The sequence below is a fragment of the Sebastes fasciatus genome, chromosome 13, assembly GCF_043250625.1.
Source record: "Sebastes fasciatus isolate fSebFas1 chromosome 13, fSebFas1.pri, whole genome shotgun sequence".
Taxonomy (NCBI): Eukaryota; Metazoa; Chordata; class Actinopteri; order Perciformes; family Sebastidae; genus Sebastes; species Sebastes fasciatus.
In genome coordinates, this window is record NC_133807.1 from 13,569,983 (window position 1) to 13,588,613 (window position 18,631).

General features: G+C 41.4%; 1 protein-coding gene across 1 annotated transcript; it reads left to right on the forward strand.

The window, feature by feature from the left end:
* Window positions 1–450: 450 nt before the first annotated feature.
* rtbdn (retbindin) lies at window positions 451–15,496 on the forward strand. Its single transcript, XM_074655580.1, has 6 exons — window positions 451–585; window positions 1,893–2,072; window positions 2,640–2,739; window positions 4,136–4,264; window positions 5,237–5,333; window positions 14,113–15,496. The coding sequence occupies exons 2-6, from the start codon at window positions 1,913–1,915 to the stop codon at window positions 14,467–14,469; spliced, it is 843 nt and encodes a 280-aa protein (XP_074511681.1). The 5' UTR covers window positions 451–585; window positions 1,893–1,912; the 3' UTR covers window positions 14,470–15,496.
* The last annotated feature ends 3,135 nt before the right edge of the window (window positions 15,497–18,631 follow it).

The window sequence follows — 18,631 nt, forward strand, 5'->3', positions numbered from 1 at the left end:
ATCCTGCTGTAAATTAACAGCAATTGTTTATATTGTATTATAAGATAAGGTACTAATAGGAGAAGGTTTGCTTTGAAAAACCCTGTTTTTTTCCCCCCAGTGTTTTCATCCATTGCTTGGACTAACTCTGATGGAAGGAAGGCTGTCAACAAGGAGGATTTGGTAAACATCTCATTGGGAGATTAGGAAGGAGGGAGTCTTTTCTCTGTGTGTGTGTGTGTGTGTGTGTGTGTGTGCAAGAGAGGGAGGGGATGAGAGAGAGAGAGAGAGAGAGGACTTCCCAGCATGGGGCAGAGGGAGGAGGGTGAGTTGCCTTGTGGAAAAGACTGAAATGTCCTTCATATAAACCGGTGACAAAGTGGTGAGCAGCGGCCCCCCTGAAGCAGAGATCACAGCCAGCACAGAGAGAGACAGAGAGAGAGAGAGAGAGAGAGAGAGAGAGAGGAAGAGGAGGAGACCGGAGCACCGAGCATCTATACAGCAACACACCGGAGAGAGACACACGGAGAGAAAACACTCACCAACAGAAGAGCATAACAACAGGAGAAACTAATCCGGACGGAGCATCCTTCATCCCACCGACAGGTAACAAACAAACACACGACGAGCTGTTTTATATGAACACCTATAATTCGACAGGAATCCTATAGTAAAATGTATAGCTATAACGATTATTATCACAGCAACATACAGGTTTATAAGAGGACATTACATTAAAAACATGCTCTGCTACAGCAGAAACAAAAATACAATAAATAAGTGCCCTACAGGTCAGAATAAAAACTCCTAATGAGCTCCAACACACTCCTTTCTAAAAAAAAAAAAAAAAACAGGAATTTTAAAATATTCTTTTTTTCTCTAAGGTTTGTTTTATAGACAACTGTGTTATTTGTAGCTGTTTAGTGGAGCTTTTGATCAACATGTTCTTAACAAAATGATATAGGCTACAGCTTGAGCCTTATAGGCTACTTTTGATATGTTTTGGACAGAGCTGGTGCTTTATTTTCATTTTATTGCTTTATTTATTTTATTGCTTTTTATTGCTAGAATATTGTTGGGAAAAAACTGCTGCAAACATATCTATTCTTATTAGTAATCATTATTATTAATTAGTATAATTATGTTTTATTTATAATTAATAATCATTGAGTTAGTAATAGATGAAATAATAATAAAAAATATATAATTAAAAATGGAAGGTAACAGTGCTGGTGCTTTATTTTCATTTTATTGCTTTATTTATTTTATTGCTTTTTATTGCGTTTTATTGCGTTTTATAGGTAGAATATTGTTGGAAAAACTGCTGCAAACATATCTATTCTTATTAGTAATTATTATTAATTAGTATAATTATTATTTATTTATAATCATTAAGTCAGTAATAGATAAAATAATAATAAAAATATATTATTAAAAATGGAAGGTGAGATAAACTAATGCACCAAAGTTTTCCATATTTGCTGATTTTTTCTTTTTTTTTCTTTAACTGTATATCTGTTGTGTAAAATCAAGACCACACCAGACCTGTCCAGGGACCATGCTGCCGTGTCCAACAGATTTGTTTAATTCTTTTTTATGTAGGCCACACATCGGCCAGCCGCTTGTCAGATTAAAACAACTACGCATGTCATCCATCTCAGCACGGTGCCTCAGTCTCACCTAATTAGGCTCACCCTGTCTACTAGGTCACCACATGCAGAGCACACGTCTCACTCACACTATAATAACTCACTATGACGACTGAAACTAGGAGGATAACTGTGATTATTTTACATCCTTTCCATCAATTTATATGCATTATATTATGTTACACTACATTGTCTTTGCTTTGCTGTGGTGCAGGGGAGAATAATGTCCTTTGCCTCTGTCCAATGTGCTGAACTCTTTTGCAGACCTGTTTGTGTCTGCAAAGATGGGTGTCACCTGTCGCCCTCTGCTATTGGTTGGTGCATATTTTGCGGCTGCTCTGATTGGTGGAGCCCTCTCGGAGGGGGTGTGTCTTCAGGATGGGAAGCACAAGGCCGCTCCAGGCCCAGAGCCTCACCTGGGAGAGTGTGGGCTGTACTCTGACAGTGAGTGACCTTGTTTGTCTTTTAGTGGAGCGGATAACATCAATCTTTCAATCAAATCATGCAAATAGTGATACAAGCACCAAATTTGGCATGATGATTGCCGAGGGGTCACTAGGCAAATATAAATGATTGGCCACTTGAAAATCCGAGATGGTGGCCATTTTTCAAGATGGCCGCCAAATTGACCTGCCGATAATGATTTATTTATCTCATAGAAATTCATCTACTTGATCGATTTGAGTGGTCTTGGTGTCAAATTATAGGTTTTCTGGCATTCTGGATCTAATTTTGATAGTTTTAACAATTTTTAACTGCAATATGGCGGCCATTTTTCAAAATGGCTGTCAAATTTACTCGCGGAGAATGTTTTTCTTAAGGAAATGCATGTACTTGGTCAATTTGAATGTGTGATGTAGAGTTATATGGTTTCTGGATCTAATTTTTACAGCTTTAACATCCACTATCCGCTCCACTATTTGAACCGCTGCGTGTTTAATGGTGTAAATAAATACAACCTGTGATGGAAATATCAAACTGAATCGTTTCCTTGTCCTTTGCCGCTGACAGATAGCTGCTGCACAGAGGAGGAGATCCAGGATGTCTCCCATGTCCCCACTGCCAGCAATAAGAATGATCCCTGGGACAAGTGTGGGCCTCTGAGCTCTGAGTAAGTCTCACCCACTAGATACCTGGACACACCTGTAACACCTGTAACCAATATATTTATATTAACAATAGATCACATGATGAACCCACAGAGGATTAGCACTTTCACCTCAGCTCTATGGAGCATTGTAGTGTCTTTCAGCTCATTGTTTTCGTTTTATGGCCAGCAACTTTACTTTTACAGTCTCGTCTTTTTTAGGTTCTAAAAATCGACTGTGCTCTTTCTACTCTGAACCTAAGCTGACAGACACAGTTAGCAGCTAACAGTTAGCAGTTAACAGACACAGTTAGCAGATATTTCCTTCAGGACTAGGTGGAGACCAAAAACAGAAGAGTGAATAGTGGATTTACATTTGTTTAGGGGGCCCAAAAAAACGACACAAAATGAATGCTAATGATCCTCTCTAACCGCTCGATGTCTAAATAGGCATTTGTTTATGTCAGTGTTTAGAGTTGCAGCTTGTTTCCATTTCCCCCAAGAGGCCAACAATTCAGTTATTGCAGGTTTGAGTAGCTTCAGTGTAAGATATTTTTCCCCATAGCTGTATTGAGTGACAGAAAACAACTTTGATATAGGTTTGTTGAATGAACAATGCAGAGTGGATAGTGGTTTCCAATGAAGACACTTTGAGAGACACTCACACAAAGGATTAGAGCAGGGCTGCCCAAAGTGGGGCCTGCAGGCCAAAGTTGGCCCGCCATCAGGTTTGATTCGGCCCGCCAGATGTTAGCACATTCTTTTTTTTTTTATTAAAAGACCCAACCGACTTTACTGTCTTTTGGAGGCCGTACCAGGCTTGGGTTTATGGTTAGAAGATAGTGGCATCATATGAAACTAGAAAACCTAAGGACTCCATTATACCAATCATATCATGTTAGCTTGTCAAAAAGGAGGCTAACACTCTAAAGTTGGGCTAAATTTTGGTGAGGAAAAACTGGCATGGCCATTTGTCAAGGTGTCCCTTGACCTCTGACCTCAAGATATGTGACTGAAAATGGGTTCTATGGGTACCCACGAGTCTCCCCTTTACAGACATGACCACTTTATAATAATCCTATGCAGTTTTGGGGAAAACATGCAGTTTTTTGAATGTAGTATACAGAGGAACTTGGGATCCTAGTACCATTTTGCATCTTAACAATACAATACAATAGGTGTTTAATTTTGGCCCGTGGCCCTCCATTGAGTTCCAGTTTTGGCCTTCCAAGGGAAAAGTTTGGGCTCCCTGGGATTAGAGATATTAAACAGCATAACAATACCAAATATCAACTACTATGTCATGTCATCTTTACCTGCATTGTGGCCAACTATGCTGAGTCAGCCCTCCAAGGGTCAATAAAGGTTTAAATACAGCTGTTGTCATGTTAGTACTAACTGGCCCCCTCTCTCTCCTCAGGTGTGAAGGCTTCCTGAAGCGCGTGTCATGTTTCTACCGCTGCTCCCCTGATGCCGCGCGCTGGCCTCACCCCCACCGCCGCTCATACATCCAGGCCGTGCCGCTCTGCCACAGCTTCTGCCGTGATTGGTGAGGGTGCCAAACACATTGGCAATCACATCTAAATCAAAATCAGTATCTGTCCCCATTCACCTATAAGGCTGTCAAGTGAGAGAGATTACCAGCCTGTGTAACAACAGCGTACTGTGCCATCCGTGCTAAGACAGAGTGTCCAATAAACAGCATTTATGGCACAGGGAAGACCAAGGTTACATATATTAATCCTCTCTTATAAACGCGTAACAGCCAGGGGATTCCCAGCAAAATGAGAAATAGCTTCATGTCATGGTTACTATGTTAAAACACTAGCAGTGGTTGTTTGCCTAGTATGTGTATTTAAAGGAGTAGTTCAATATTTTGGAAGAATTTGATGAGATGGTTGATACCACCACTCTCATTTCTGTACAGTAAATATGAATCTCATTAATACCTTGTTTCTTTAATATGTCCAAAAACCAAAGTGTAAAAACAACACGATTTTACAGAGAGTTATTTTGACGGCAAAACTCCAGGAAGTTACTATAGTATAAATAGTTTGGCACTTAACCCCCTGTAAAACAGCGAATTGTTGTTTTTACACTTCGGTCTTTGTAGTGATAATAATAGTAAAATAAATAATGATAAATAATTTAGATATAACTTGTTAATTAGTGAGATTCAGAGGTGCTGCTAGGTGTTTTTGTTACCTTCGGACAGAGCCAGGCTAGCTGCTGTATCCCCCTGTTTTCAGTCTTTTTACTAAGCTAAGCTAACCGGCTGCTGGCTGTAGCTTTATATTTAGCGTACAGACATGAGAGCGATATCAATGTTCTCAACTTACTCTCAGATACTAAGTGAAAAAGCATATTTCCAAAAAATGTTGAACTATTCCTTTAAAGAGATTGTGCACCTCTCTGGTATAAAACATGCATCTTAGGAGAAAATATTCAAATGAGAGAATTAAAGTTTAATGTTTTGCCATTTTAATTATTTTACTTTGAGAATTTACATGCCTTTCTTCAGGTTTGACGCCTGCAGGATGGACATGACGTGTGCTCGTAACTGGGCCAAAGACCCCAGGGGACAGAACTGCACTGGAACCTGTGTTCAGTATCAGCAGGTAGGCTGTGATCTGTGATGGGCTGCTTACATAACCTGGGACCTTGTGGGGAGGGAGGGGGGTTTCCATCAGTAAAAATCAGACATTTTGAGTGGTTTTAGCCACACTAGCAGCATGTCCTTATGGGTGGTAATTTCAGTCTCTCCAGCACTTTGGTCCAGACTGAAATATCTCAACCTTTGGATGGATTGCCATGAAATTTGGTTCAGATATTCATGTTCCCTTGAGGATGAATTGTGATAACTTTGGTGTTCCTTCAACTTTTCATTTAGTTCTGTCGTCAAAATCAGATATTTTTTTTATTTTATTTTTAATTAACAAAGTTAGCATGTTACACTAAGATCAACTAAAGCCTTGATCATACTGCAGGACAAATGCAGACAGCGGCCGTATAAACCATGAACTGGCCTTTAGATTGTCAACCTTCTAAGCCTCAGAGTGTTATCATTGTCATTGTGAGCATGTTGCCATGCTGGTGTTAGCATGCGGGTAGTCTAGTCACACAGTTTTATTCCAATATAATGGGTGCAGCACAGGAATCAACCTCTGGTTCTGAAAAGTGAAACCAACCTGCATTCTTTCTAACAGCCAGCAGGGGGCGACTCCTCTGGTTGCAAAAAGAAGTCTGATTGTATAGAAGTCTATGAGAAAATGAGCCTACTTCTCACTTGATTTATTACCTCAGTAAACATTGTAAACATGAGTTTATGGTCTCAATCACTAGTTTCAAGTCTTCTTCAATACAGCATGATGTTCATTTCGTAAATTATGGTCCCATTTAGAGTCAAATAGACCGTAAAGCAGGGGATGCTTTAGGGCGTGGCTACCTTGTGATTGACAGGTCGCTACCACGGCGGTGTCTGGTTGGGTGTTGTCTGTGTTTTCGTAGACCTTTAACCCTTTCATGGTGTTTTCAGTTCATGAAAGTTAAATGTAACATTTTGAGTCGCCTAAAAATGTTTTTTCAGCGTTCGGTTGTTCTTAGTTTCACCCTCTCGTGTCACTTCTGGTTGCAAAATACCAAGATGGCGACGGGCAAAAACCAAGATGGCGACGGCCAAAATGCCAAACTCGAGGCTTCAAAACGGCAGTCCACAAACCAATGGGTGACGTCACAGTGACTACGTCCACTTCTTATATACAGTCTATGGTGCAACGTTAAACTTTGATAAGCTCTTTTAGTATTATTAAGAACGTAAACTGATGCATTATGGGAGCAGAGTACAGTCACGCCTTAGCTGAGATTTTCTGACTAGCGGAGGTTGAGGCGTCAGAGGTTTGAATCCCATTGACGAACCCAGAAGCTTGTCATTTGAGGGTCAGATACTGTGTCACAGTCCAGTGACAGTGTGTTGATGGTCAAGTGAATCTGTGGTAAGCAAAGGGTTAAGAGCGCAGGGCGGGAGCTGTGGGCTGGAGCATGAAAAGATTCGGTCCTGCTTCAGTAGGCAGAGGCCAGCTGGGTGATTTAAAAAGAGGCAGAGTTACCGAGGGGTTGGTGTGCTGCTGGAGCAAACTAACTGTCACACGCACCACACCATATGCCATGACTATCTATCTATCTATCTATCTATCTATCTATCTATATGATCTACTGTATATATGTATATATGTATATATATATATATATATATATATATATATATATGTGTCCCTTTTGTCTCTCCTTTTCCCTGTTTTCCCTCTTTCTTTCCTACTTTATCTCTTTTTTTCTCTCTCTCTTTCTATCTGTCTTTGTCTGTAGTTACAAGGGAAGAAAAAAGTACAGAGAATAAGGGGGTAACAAATTTGCCTTTAGGGGTGACCTAGAAATAAACAGCCTAGTCGCCAAGAAAAAATGTTGGCTGTTGAATTCGGTCAGAGCAAGTGACATTGTACAAAGAGCAACATGCAGAGCAAGTGACGTAGTATATCGCGCGATTGTAGTATATTGAAAGTTACGTGGTATAATAATGAATATCAAGCAAGAAAGTCCACAAATGATGGATGGGATTGGTATAGTGGATGGGTCAAACAAATACAGGACTTCCACCCAGGAGGCCTCGGTTCGCGTTCCGTGTGAAACCAAAAGTAAACGCTTACTTTACGATTGTTACGTAACGTTATTAATGTTAAGAAAGTCCGCTAAGGACGGTTGTTATTTATTCATGGTAGTTACGTTGTTAACATTGTTATGTTGCTGCGTTGTTATGTTGCTGCGTTGTTATGTTGCTGCGTTGTTGCGCCGCATTGTTTCGCCACATTGCGCCGCATTGTTATGCCACGTTGTTACGCCGCGTTGTTACACTAGGTTGTTACACTAGGTTGTTACACTAGGTTGTTACACTTGGTTGTTACACTAGGTTGTTACGCTTTTTCTAACCCTAACCAACTACTTTTTTTTGCCTAAACCTAACCAATCGTTTCACAACGTTAACCACGTGGCATTGTGCGTTTCTGCAAGCGTGATACGAGGCTGATATGAAATGTATTTATGAAACATATTTTTGGTTGAGATACATACAACGTATCCCGTAGTTTGCAGAAACTTACGATGCCAAAAACTTTTTCTGTCGACTGGGTTGAAATAAATTGCATGTAAGGACTTTTTAAATTACCAGGTATATAATAAAACAGTGTAGGGTATGTACAGGGGACCTCGTTTATCTCTTTTTCTCTCTCCGTCTTTCTGTCTCTCTTTTTGTGTGTCTCACAAACACACACACACACAAAGGGAGAGAAAGACACACCAACAAATAAACACACACCCCCAGACACCAGACCTATTAGTGAGGCTCTCTGGTGGATATTAGATGATTACTGGAAATGAGCGATTTTATAGTAAGAGAGAGAGAACACAAAGAGAGGATGTGTGTTTGAGTGAGTGTCTATGTATGTATTTTGGTGTTTTTTTTGTGTCTGCATTGGCCCATTTTCATGAAGGGCGCCACTTAAGACACAAAATAGGCTCCAATAAATTTAAGTAGCTCTCAAAACAGTGTTTTAAACAGCTCCTGAATACAAAGAAATGAGTCACCGGTGCATTCAGCGCATTCAACGGTTCAGCCCTCTTAGAGAGACTGCAAACAAGTGCCTGCCTCTCGCTATGTTTTTGGAGGTCACAGCAGCAGCGAAGCTTTGTTTTGTTTCCTCTTCAGTCTCGGTAGAGATGCGAGATTTCACAGTGGGCCTCCTCGTGGTTTGAGCTCACAGGACTTCAGTCCACTTCAGGGCCGAGTCGTGCTGCACAGGAAAGCAAAACTGCCAGCATTCATCTGTCATGAAAACCTCCCACAACTCTGAATTTTCGAGATTTTTTAAAGCTTTGGATTCAAATAATATAATCCACAGATTACCGAAACCTTTTCAAAATCCTTGGCGGTGTTTCTCCCAGCTCCTGAAAAGTTCACCTGATAGATAGGAACACTTGTGTGTGTGTGTGCGTCTGTGTGTGTTGTAGAATAAATCTGCGCAGATACAGCGAGGATTTGTAAACGCTGACTGCAGTAGGTGTCAATTTGCATAGAAACAAGCAAATGCATTTAAAAGGCACACATAGGCGCACACACACATCCACTGCATGCAAAAATCCCTCCGGCACACTGTGTCTCACTCTGTCTTTGTACTCATTGGTAACATTATTTGCCAGCCAAGGTCTGATTTATCTCAGCATTAGACACTCTTTCTGCTCCGGATTTTGTGGGAATGAGGTTACATCTGCAAAGAGTGGCAGTGTCTGTGCTGGGCGCTGGTACAAACACATCTAGAGCGACATCTGTGGATCAGATACAGTGAATTAATGGTCTGAGGAAGGGAAACATTATCATGTACATATACAGTACAATGAAATGCTTTTCTGTAGTTACAAGTACAGAGGATGAGGGGGTAACAGATTTGCGTTTAAGGGTGATCTAGAAATAAACAGCCCAGCCGCCAAGTATAAATGTTGGCATTGTATGTATGTACAAAGAGCGACACGCAGATCAAGTGATGTAGTATATTGCACAATCGTAGTATATTGAAAGCTGCGTGGTATAATAATGAGTATCAAGCGAGAAAGTCCACAAAGAGTGGGTGGGATGGGTTTAATGGATGGGTCCAACAAACACAGGTTTTTTACCGAGGAGACCGCTGTTCATGTCCCATGTGAAAACAAAATTAAACGTTGACTTTGCGCATGTTACGTTATGTTCTTGCGATTGTTACGTAAAATTACGTAGCCCACTGTTATGTTGCGCTGTTATGTTACATTGTTATGTGACGTTGTTACGTTAAGTTGTTACGTTATGTTGTTACGTTAGGCTACGTTGTTACGTTAGGCTACGTTGTTACGTTAGGCTACGTGTTTCTGCAAGCGTGATACAAGGCTGATATGAAACGTATTTATGAAACGCATATTTGCTCGAGAAACGTCGGCATTCAATTTATCCATGATTTGAAGAAATGCACAATACCAACATTTTTTCTGGCGAGCAGGTTGAAATAAATTACATTATAAGTGCTTTTTAAATTACCAGGTATATACAGGGGATCAACAGGCTTAGCCCATATGTCCTTTCACAATAGCTGTTTTTCCCTTTTCTATGTTTTTCATAAGCAAATACAGCCACCATTCAGGATACTTAAGTGAATTAGAGACCACTTTACTTACATCTCACATACCCTGTAACTACTCTGCAATTACAGTGAAATGACGTAATCGAGAAATTCTCTCACATATGTTCAATGCAGAGAAAATAGACATGTAATTTGTTGAATTTATGAACAGCTCGCTACAGTAAACTTTACACTGCATGCTGTCCAAAATAAAGTGAAGTAAGTACACTGCTGTTCCCCAGTATCTTGTCATTTTAAAAACACATACATACTGTTCTATCAGGGATGCACCAATCATCCCTTGGCTTTGGGTATTGGCTGATACCGAGTACCGATCCGATACCAGTGTTAAATTAATAAGCTGTATGCCTCACTGTGTGGAAGTGAGTGGGATCATTCTTTTATGTGTAAGGCAACAACAGGCTTGACTTAAACATCACTTTACTAACTTTGTAACAAAAAAATTTAACAAATAGATACATAGATTTAATAATTGAGTGATTAGTTATTTAATTTCGTAATAATAAATCATACACCAACAACTTGGCAAAAATATCTTCAAAATTAACCGGAATTACAATTCTGGTGTAAACCTTTTTAATGCAGCAACAAATTATACAAAACTTAAACAGGAATTAAAATTCCAGCATACAGTATAATGTACAGTATATAGTATATAAACATAGAATTGAATTTAATAGATCGGCCCCATTGTCACCGATATCTGATCCAGCTATTTGAGTCAGTATCGGCCCAATATCCGACCCGGTATCGGTATCGGTGCATCCCTATTTTCTACACACTTCAGCTACACAAGTACGCCCTATATTTCCAGGCATAGCCTAATGTTTTGTTCCCCAGCACAATAATTCTGTACATTATATAAATTATAATGAGTTATTTATAAGTCCCCCTTAAACACAACGTTGTTACCCCTGTATTACCTAACTATCTTCTTCCCTGTATTTCCATATTTGGTAGTACATATTTCATTGATACCCCCTATTTACTCAATAATACACTTTAATCAACTCTACCAATTGCATTTTATTTAAAAAATATGTTGAATATTGTCCTGGCTTCCATAGATAAGAGTATTAGTGAAGATTTTGTTTTCAAATCTGGATGATTTCTATTCAGTTACATGATGAAATTGACCTTTTTGACCAACTCTGAGACCCTGTCGACGAGACTCTTGACCCCCGCCAAAATAATCATTGCAGTAGACGACTGCTGTAAGAAAAACTGTATTTTTTGTCAGTGTCACCCCTCCTTTTCTCTTTTTCTGTTTCCTTTTCACTCCAGGTGTAATGTCGTAGCTTTTCGGACAGAGAAGGGCAGAATTGAATAAGATAAGGATGTGAAGGACAGGATAGAGCCCCAGGAAATTTCAGTATCTCACTTATTCGATCACACTGTGTCGTCCAAAGCTACTTGTGCTTGTACCGAATTAGCTTTGGCAGCAAACCATGTCTGCCTGGGGAAGGACAGACATGTGTGTGTGTGTGTGTGTGTGTGTGTGTGTGTGTGTGTGTGTGTGTGTGTGTGTGTGTGTGTGTGTGTGTGTGTGTGTGTGTGTGCGTGTGTGTGTGTGTGTGTGTGTGTGTGCAGCCCCGTGTGTATTGTGAGGTCGCCGCGATAAGACCTAAGCGTCAGACAGCGAGTATATGTAGTGAAGAGAAATTGCCGTCATCCTCTTTGTCCTTCGAACGCGGTAAATATATTACAGCTTTTTCTTCTCCGAGCACCCTGTGTGACTCAGTCTTAATCCCCGAAACAGACAGGAGGATGAAAGGAAGCAGACGTTGGGGTGCTACGTACAAAAAAAAACAGGGAGAGGAAGAGAGATATACAAGCAGTGAGTTCAGCCAGAAAATAAGATGAGGTATAGTGGAAGTTAGGTAGGGGACAAAATGAGCTATAGTAGGAGACTTGGCAGCTTAATGACTGGTTATGTCACTAGAGAGAGAATGGGAGCTTAAACACCAAAAAAACAACACAGTGTGTGTGTCACTGAAACTTCACTAATTAGCCTCCCCAACTCTTTCTAAGCCTGTAGGCCTACGCCATTTACAGTTAAACAGCTTAAATGTTGAATTGTGATTTGTTTTTTGCAGCGTTATGCACCATCCCTTTTAATCCGCATACGTGCATTAGAGAGGAGTATAATTTTCACGCTCCAGAAACCACAAAGCTAATGTCAGCAGTAATTGGAAGTTTTTCCCTCAAAGTATAACTCTGTAAAGACTGAGCGCTGCTGTAAATGAATTTCCTGTCAGATAGCACGACACAAAAGGTGCTGAAATTGACCTTTTCCCGATTAGTTCAGATCTGTCCGTCGACTCCGCCAGGCTCGACAGAATTGTCGCTCTACCGTAAAGAAGGCACAGAGATGGAGCCTTTCAGATACCGGTGTGAGCTTTTTCAAGGTCACCATGTCTTATAATTTGCTCTCGAGGCTGGCGGACACGAGGTGAGGCGAGCGAGAGAGAGAGAGGCAGACAAAAGCCGCTTGCGAGAGCAGCTGCCAGGTGCCTGCAGCCCCCTCTAGCACCTGGCAGAGGGTGTTTGCTTTCAAGGCTGGCGCTGCCCTGAAAGGCCAAAATCAATTATTTCGCTGAATGTTTACAAGCAAAGAAAGGCCATACTCGATGAATGTTGCTATAAAAAAAAAAGAAGCCATGCAGATAGTGTGCATTTACTCCAAAATGCAATACCAGTGTTGAAACAAGACTCGGTCAAAACGGTGAATTGAAAAAAAACGGTGAATTTGTGGCTAAATTGTTACACAAATAATCAGTGGTCATGTCTATAATGTTTAATCCAGCGGTACATGTCCACCAGGTCCGGCGAGGACACTAGGGGACGCACTGCTCCACTCAACTGACCGTTCAAGCATTGACGTACCCCATCGTGGAATGCACCTGATTGGTCTCTGTTTTTTTGCTTGCCGTTTCAAACAGGAAACAACAACCATTTCATTTTGAAAGAGCAACGGCCAATAGGGAAACTCCAACACTCGGCCGACCAATTTCATCCAGGCAAAAATTGACTTTTACTAGTCATTAACGGTTACTAAAGCGCTCTCCTAACTCTACTAGTTATCAGTGGTGGAAAGTAACTGTCTAATTATGCTACTTTATACTTCTATAATCCATCCACTCTAATCCTCCACTTATCCTATTCAGGGTCGCGGAGGGGCTGGAGCCGATCCCAGCTGGCGGTGTACACCCTGGACAGGTCGCCGGACTATCACAGGGTCGACACATAGAGACAGACAACCATCCACGCTCACATTCACACCTACGGGCAATTTAGAGTCCTTCATACTTCTACTCCAGTGCGTTTCAGGGGGGAATTTTGTACAGCTATAGTTACCACTTTGCTTTCAAAGTATATTATCAACTTATAAAAATCTGTTGAGTTAGCATAGATGATAGGCCTTGCATACTCAGGTTGGAGTTGTGCAAGGCTGCACGGGGTTTTATGTGGGCCGTGAGGTCAACATGTACTACCAGGGATCATAAAGTCTCAAGGGCCGGAGTCTCTGCTGTACTCTCCCTGCCTGCCTTCACTCACACACCACGCGCGTTCTCGCTCTCCACTCTTACGTGCATTCCCGCACACTACACACTGCAGAAGACTTCGTAGCTCTGAGAATATCTAGTAAATGTACAGTGGACGTTTGTGCAGAAATAACTGCTTCAGCTCCTCCAGACCAACAGAGGTTTCCCGTGTCTTGTGAAGTGACGGGGCTCTGCAGCGAGAAACGTTATCGTCTCTGACCGGGTGCCGGTGTCTCCCCTGTTCCTGGTCAGGAGGCTGAAGCAGGAAAAGCCAATACTAGGATCAGATCTAAATCATGTTCATGAAGAGACCTCCGTCTGGTCTAACATTACTGCCAAGCAACCGAAATATAGAGTGATATTGTGGTTTTAGCTGACGTGTGTCGCCTCACTCTTTTGAGCGATGCTCGTTCATGTCTATTTAGAGCGAGCACAAGCGCGAGCCCGACACTGACTTTCGTTGACTTAACGGCCACAGGTGTCGCTGTTAACAAGCATTTCTGATTCTTACAAACAGTCCCTTTAAGTAAAGCATCTTTCACCACTGGTAGTTTCCCATAATGGACAGCCATCATTTTGTCAGAGGAGGTATAAATCTCTTCACTTCCCGTAAATATTTTGTGTGTGTGTGTCTGCAGATGTACCAGCACGGCAGGGATCTCTGCGAGAGCCTGTGGGGCGACGCCTTCATGGCGGTGGAGGACGAGCCGGAGGATGCGGTAGAGGCCGGGGAGGTCGGAGGGGAGGGCGACGGCGGTCGCCCCTGTGGCTGCCTCACCCTCAGCCCCTCAGACAAGGACGTGATCGCCGCCCTCAGGGCCCAGCAGGACGACCCGGAGGAGCTGGACACCACCAAGACCGGTCTGCCTCAGTACCGGGCTCCGTGCCAGACCAAGCTGCCCCCGCAGGCCAGGAGCGGCAGGAAGGGGAACTCGGTGCTGCGCAAGCGCTCCCTCGTGGTGGACGACGTGGAGGGGAGCGGAAGCGGCTTGTAGAGACTGGAGTGATAGACGCCGATAAATTTAGAGATTATTGTCTAGATCCTTCTCTTGAAATGGAGTTGTAACCTTGCTCCTCTAACTAACCTTTACCACACAGACCTAAACTGTCATTATCATTATCGTCACATTCTACATATAATCTCTAGGGTTTTAAATAATACTATAACATAATCAAGCTTGTAACACTTCCAATAATCACCTGGTCCGTTATTTGAACAACCTAAACAGCCAGGATTAAAAAAAAAAGAACGATTTAAAGGCAAAATCCTCAATTCTGCAAGGGCTCTGACTTCAATAATAAATATATTGATAATATCCCATAATGGCTGCACAAAAGTGAGGATTTTTTTTTCTCAAAAGTCAGGTATTTGCTTTGTATGTCTCAGTAAAACACTTCACTGAAGTCTGGGGTATTAGCGCTTTTTGCATGAATCAAACATCAGTAACCAGAGGACTCTTCATGACCAGTATTGTAAACAAGACGTACCTGCACCAGTACTCCACCACCCTGCTTCTCTTTTCAATCATCTCTAGGTGACTTTAATCTGTGCATTAGTCAATTGTTAAACGCAGATCTTACTGTTGTGATGCCGTATCGTGCAGTCTACATGTCATGAGGTTTATGATAGCGGAGAAGGTCACGCAGAGTATAATGATAATAATGAATGTAGCTTTCTAACAGAGATTACTGGCCTGGACGTATGGGATATCTGGTATGATAATGACAATGGGGAGGCATGCTTACAGTAATACCTGAGGGAGGGTTTAACATTCAGAAACAAATTTGCCTCCCAGAGTAAATCCGCAAAGGCAGCATTCATACCATGAAGGTTGTTCTGGTAGTTTGATCACGTTGTAATACGTTCTTTTATAATTACGTCATGTATTTCTAGAGCGAGCCACTGTTAGATGTAAATGTTTTGTAAAAAAAAACCTGATTTGTCCGATGTATGGTAAGCTTGCTGAGACGGGTGTTTCTGTGCTTTACGTTCTCAATAAAGACAATATTTCTAAATGCCAACCTGAGCCTGTCACAGTTCATCTGGCTACCCTTTTTCGTAGTCCCCAAAATTATTTGTATATCTTAGTCAGGTAGACCAGTGGTTCCCAATCTTTTTCCTTCAGGGACCCCTTTTCTATCATTGATTAAACTGACGACCCCTGACTAAGTGACATTTTATGGTTATTTCATATTCTATTCTATTAGGGCTGTCAATCGATTAAAATATTTTATCGCAATTAATCATAAATTAATCAAATTTTTTTTTATCTGTTCAAAATGCAGCTTAAAGGGAGATTTGTTAAGTATTTAATACTCTTATCAACATGGGAGTGGGCAAATATGCTGTTTTATGCAAATGTATGTATATTTTTATTATTGGAAACAAATTACCAACACAAAACAATGACAAATGTTGAGCAGAAACCCTCACATGTACTGCATTTAGCATAAAAAATATGCTCAAATCATAAAAAACTGAAGCCCAACAGGCAACAACAGCTGTCAGTATGTCAGTGTGCTGACTTGACTATGACTTGCCCCAAAACTGCATGTGATTATCATAAAGTGGGCATGTCTGTAAAGGGGAGACTCGTGGGTACCCAGAGAACCCATTTTCATTCACATATCTTGAGGTCAGAGGTCAAGGGACCACTTTGAAAATGGCCAGTCTTCCTCGCGTTTGTTTGGAGCGTTATTTAGCCTCCTTCACGACAAGCTATGACATGATTGGTACCAATGGATTCCTTGGGTTTTGTAGTTTCATATGATGCCAATATCTTCACTTCACAGCTTTAAAACTGAGCCCGCTAACCTAAAAACTTAAAAATCGCAAGTTGCATTAATGCCTTAAAGAAATTAGTGGCGTTAAAACGAATTTGCATTAACGTGTTAACTTTGACAGCCCTATATTCAGTGCATAACAATAACGCTACAGAAAAATGAATAAACTGTACAATTAACTCAAATAGTGAACACTATAACTGCAGGAAGTTTGTGTAAAACGAGCAATTTGAATGTATTTTGATCAGATTATTGAATATTGCATTAGAGATGAGTTTTCCTGTTTTTTTTAGGAACTTTTAATACAAATCTTGTTTGAATTTTTAACAATCATACCTACAGGCTACCTATAGGCTTCTTTTTCGACAAATTCAGTGTTCCCTGATGCTTGGCCATTGTTCTATTAGCTCTTTGGTTGTTTTAACTGCTTACTTTTCTATTTTTAAGTTTACATCTTAAATAATAATCAAAACTTTAAAAATTTAATTTAGTTTTCTTCACATAAATTAATGAAATGCTGAGATAAAGGCCAACTGTATATACAAGTTTTTTTATTTTTAAAAAGTTGTCTTATTCCCTTTAAGATCAAGAAGGCCTCGTGACCCACCGTGAAGCTTTGGCGACCCCTAGTGGGGGTCGGGACCCCAGCTTTGGAACCAGTAAGATAGACGTAGAGAGCATAGTCTAATACATTTATTCCTAACCTTGTCTTTGAGGAGAAGCCTTGTTTAGAAATGGTGCTGTACTCCTTTCTTCAAATACCAAAACCCCTACTGAGCAGAGCTACGTTCATGTCTACATACATACATCAGAATCCTCAAAGCTCTGGAAATAGAAACAACACGCGGCTTGCTTCCTCTGTGTTCTCTCTGCTTGCTATACCACTGGTGGTTACACTGAAATTTACCTCCCTCGTATATTGCCAATCATAATTCCAAATGTCCATTTGGTATGAACTATGAAAAGTATTGTTTTAGCCAAACAACAATGTATTTTGACATTCTCCTTGTTCAAAACTAATTAAATCAAACCCAGCAACTGCATACATCAGTAGCATACATTAGGAGGTGTAGCATGGCCCTACTGTCCCATACATATGAGGCTTATAACCACTGATAACGCCCCATTTAATGACCTGATAACAGTTTAATCGGCTGGTCAACACATTCTCACTCCCATTTTGTCAAATACCGCCGCTTGCTCAGTGCCCCTCGGCATCGGAGAACGACGCATGGGATACCCCTCTTTTGCTACTTTTGGACGGACCAGGGACGACGTGCCAATATACAATACTATTGTTATGATATCACCCTTCAGCCTAGTTTTCCCCAGTGTTTCTCTGTGTTTCCCCCGCCCTATTGTCTCCTGTGTGTTTTCCCTGTCTGTGTTTCTGTCGTCTGTGGGCAGGTGGGCGTGATCTCCCCTCTCCTCCTCTGGGGCGTTTGCTGCTGGCGCACCTGATTCCAATCAGCCAATCAATCTACAACTCTGCAGTATATCTATCGGTCCGTCACCCTCAGTGGTAGTTAACGTATTCAGGCCTACTTACCTTGTGTACCTCTTGTTTGATCCTGCAATTTTTTATCCAATGCTGCTCTCCTGTCTTCAGGTCTGCCTGTCTGCCAGACGCCTTTGCTCCATCTACCTGCTACTTACCTGCCTGCTCACTCTCCGTGGTCGTGGTTGACGTTAACTTCACTGACTGGCGACTCACGTGACTCATGTGACTGACAATACCGACGAGTCGCGTGACTAAAGACTGACGTGACAAAATAAGTCAACATTACTTTTAGTTTCACACGAACACCGGTCTCCTGGTTGAGAGTCTTGTGTTTGTTTCACCCGCCCACCCTTAGCAGACTCTCATTCTATTAATACTACGTAATTTGCTCTGACTGTCGAATAACGCCCCGGGTTTACATTGGAGTTAGTTGAAAGCCCGGTTCGTCACATACTGTTGCTAAAGGGGCACCTCCGTGCATCGGTTTCCGATGCAGAGAGCGGCACTTACCAAACGGTGGTATTTGAGAAGTTGGGAGTGAGAACTGGTTGGACTGGTAAGCTACTGCATGTTGTCATTCTGAGAAACATTTGACTGCAGCGTTGGCGTCTCAAAAACATGGCCTCCACCTCTGATTATAGAAGCAGACAGTGTCTTTGCCACATCTTCTCACCACTGTCAAATTTACTGACACAGCATGACAAGTGTGTTTACCCTCCCGCCCAGACAGCTGTCACTCACTCTCGCCCTCTCCTGACCGTTGCTGCAAGCGAGAAATTCAAAACGTCTTATATTTAAATAAGTATCAAGACAATTTATTTGAACTCTGTCAAAGTCTGATTTCATTATACGGTCCACATTTAAAACAAACG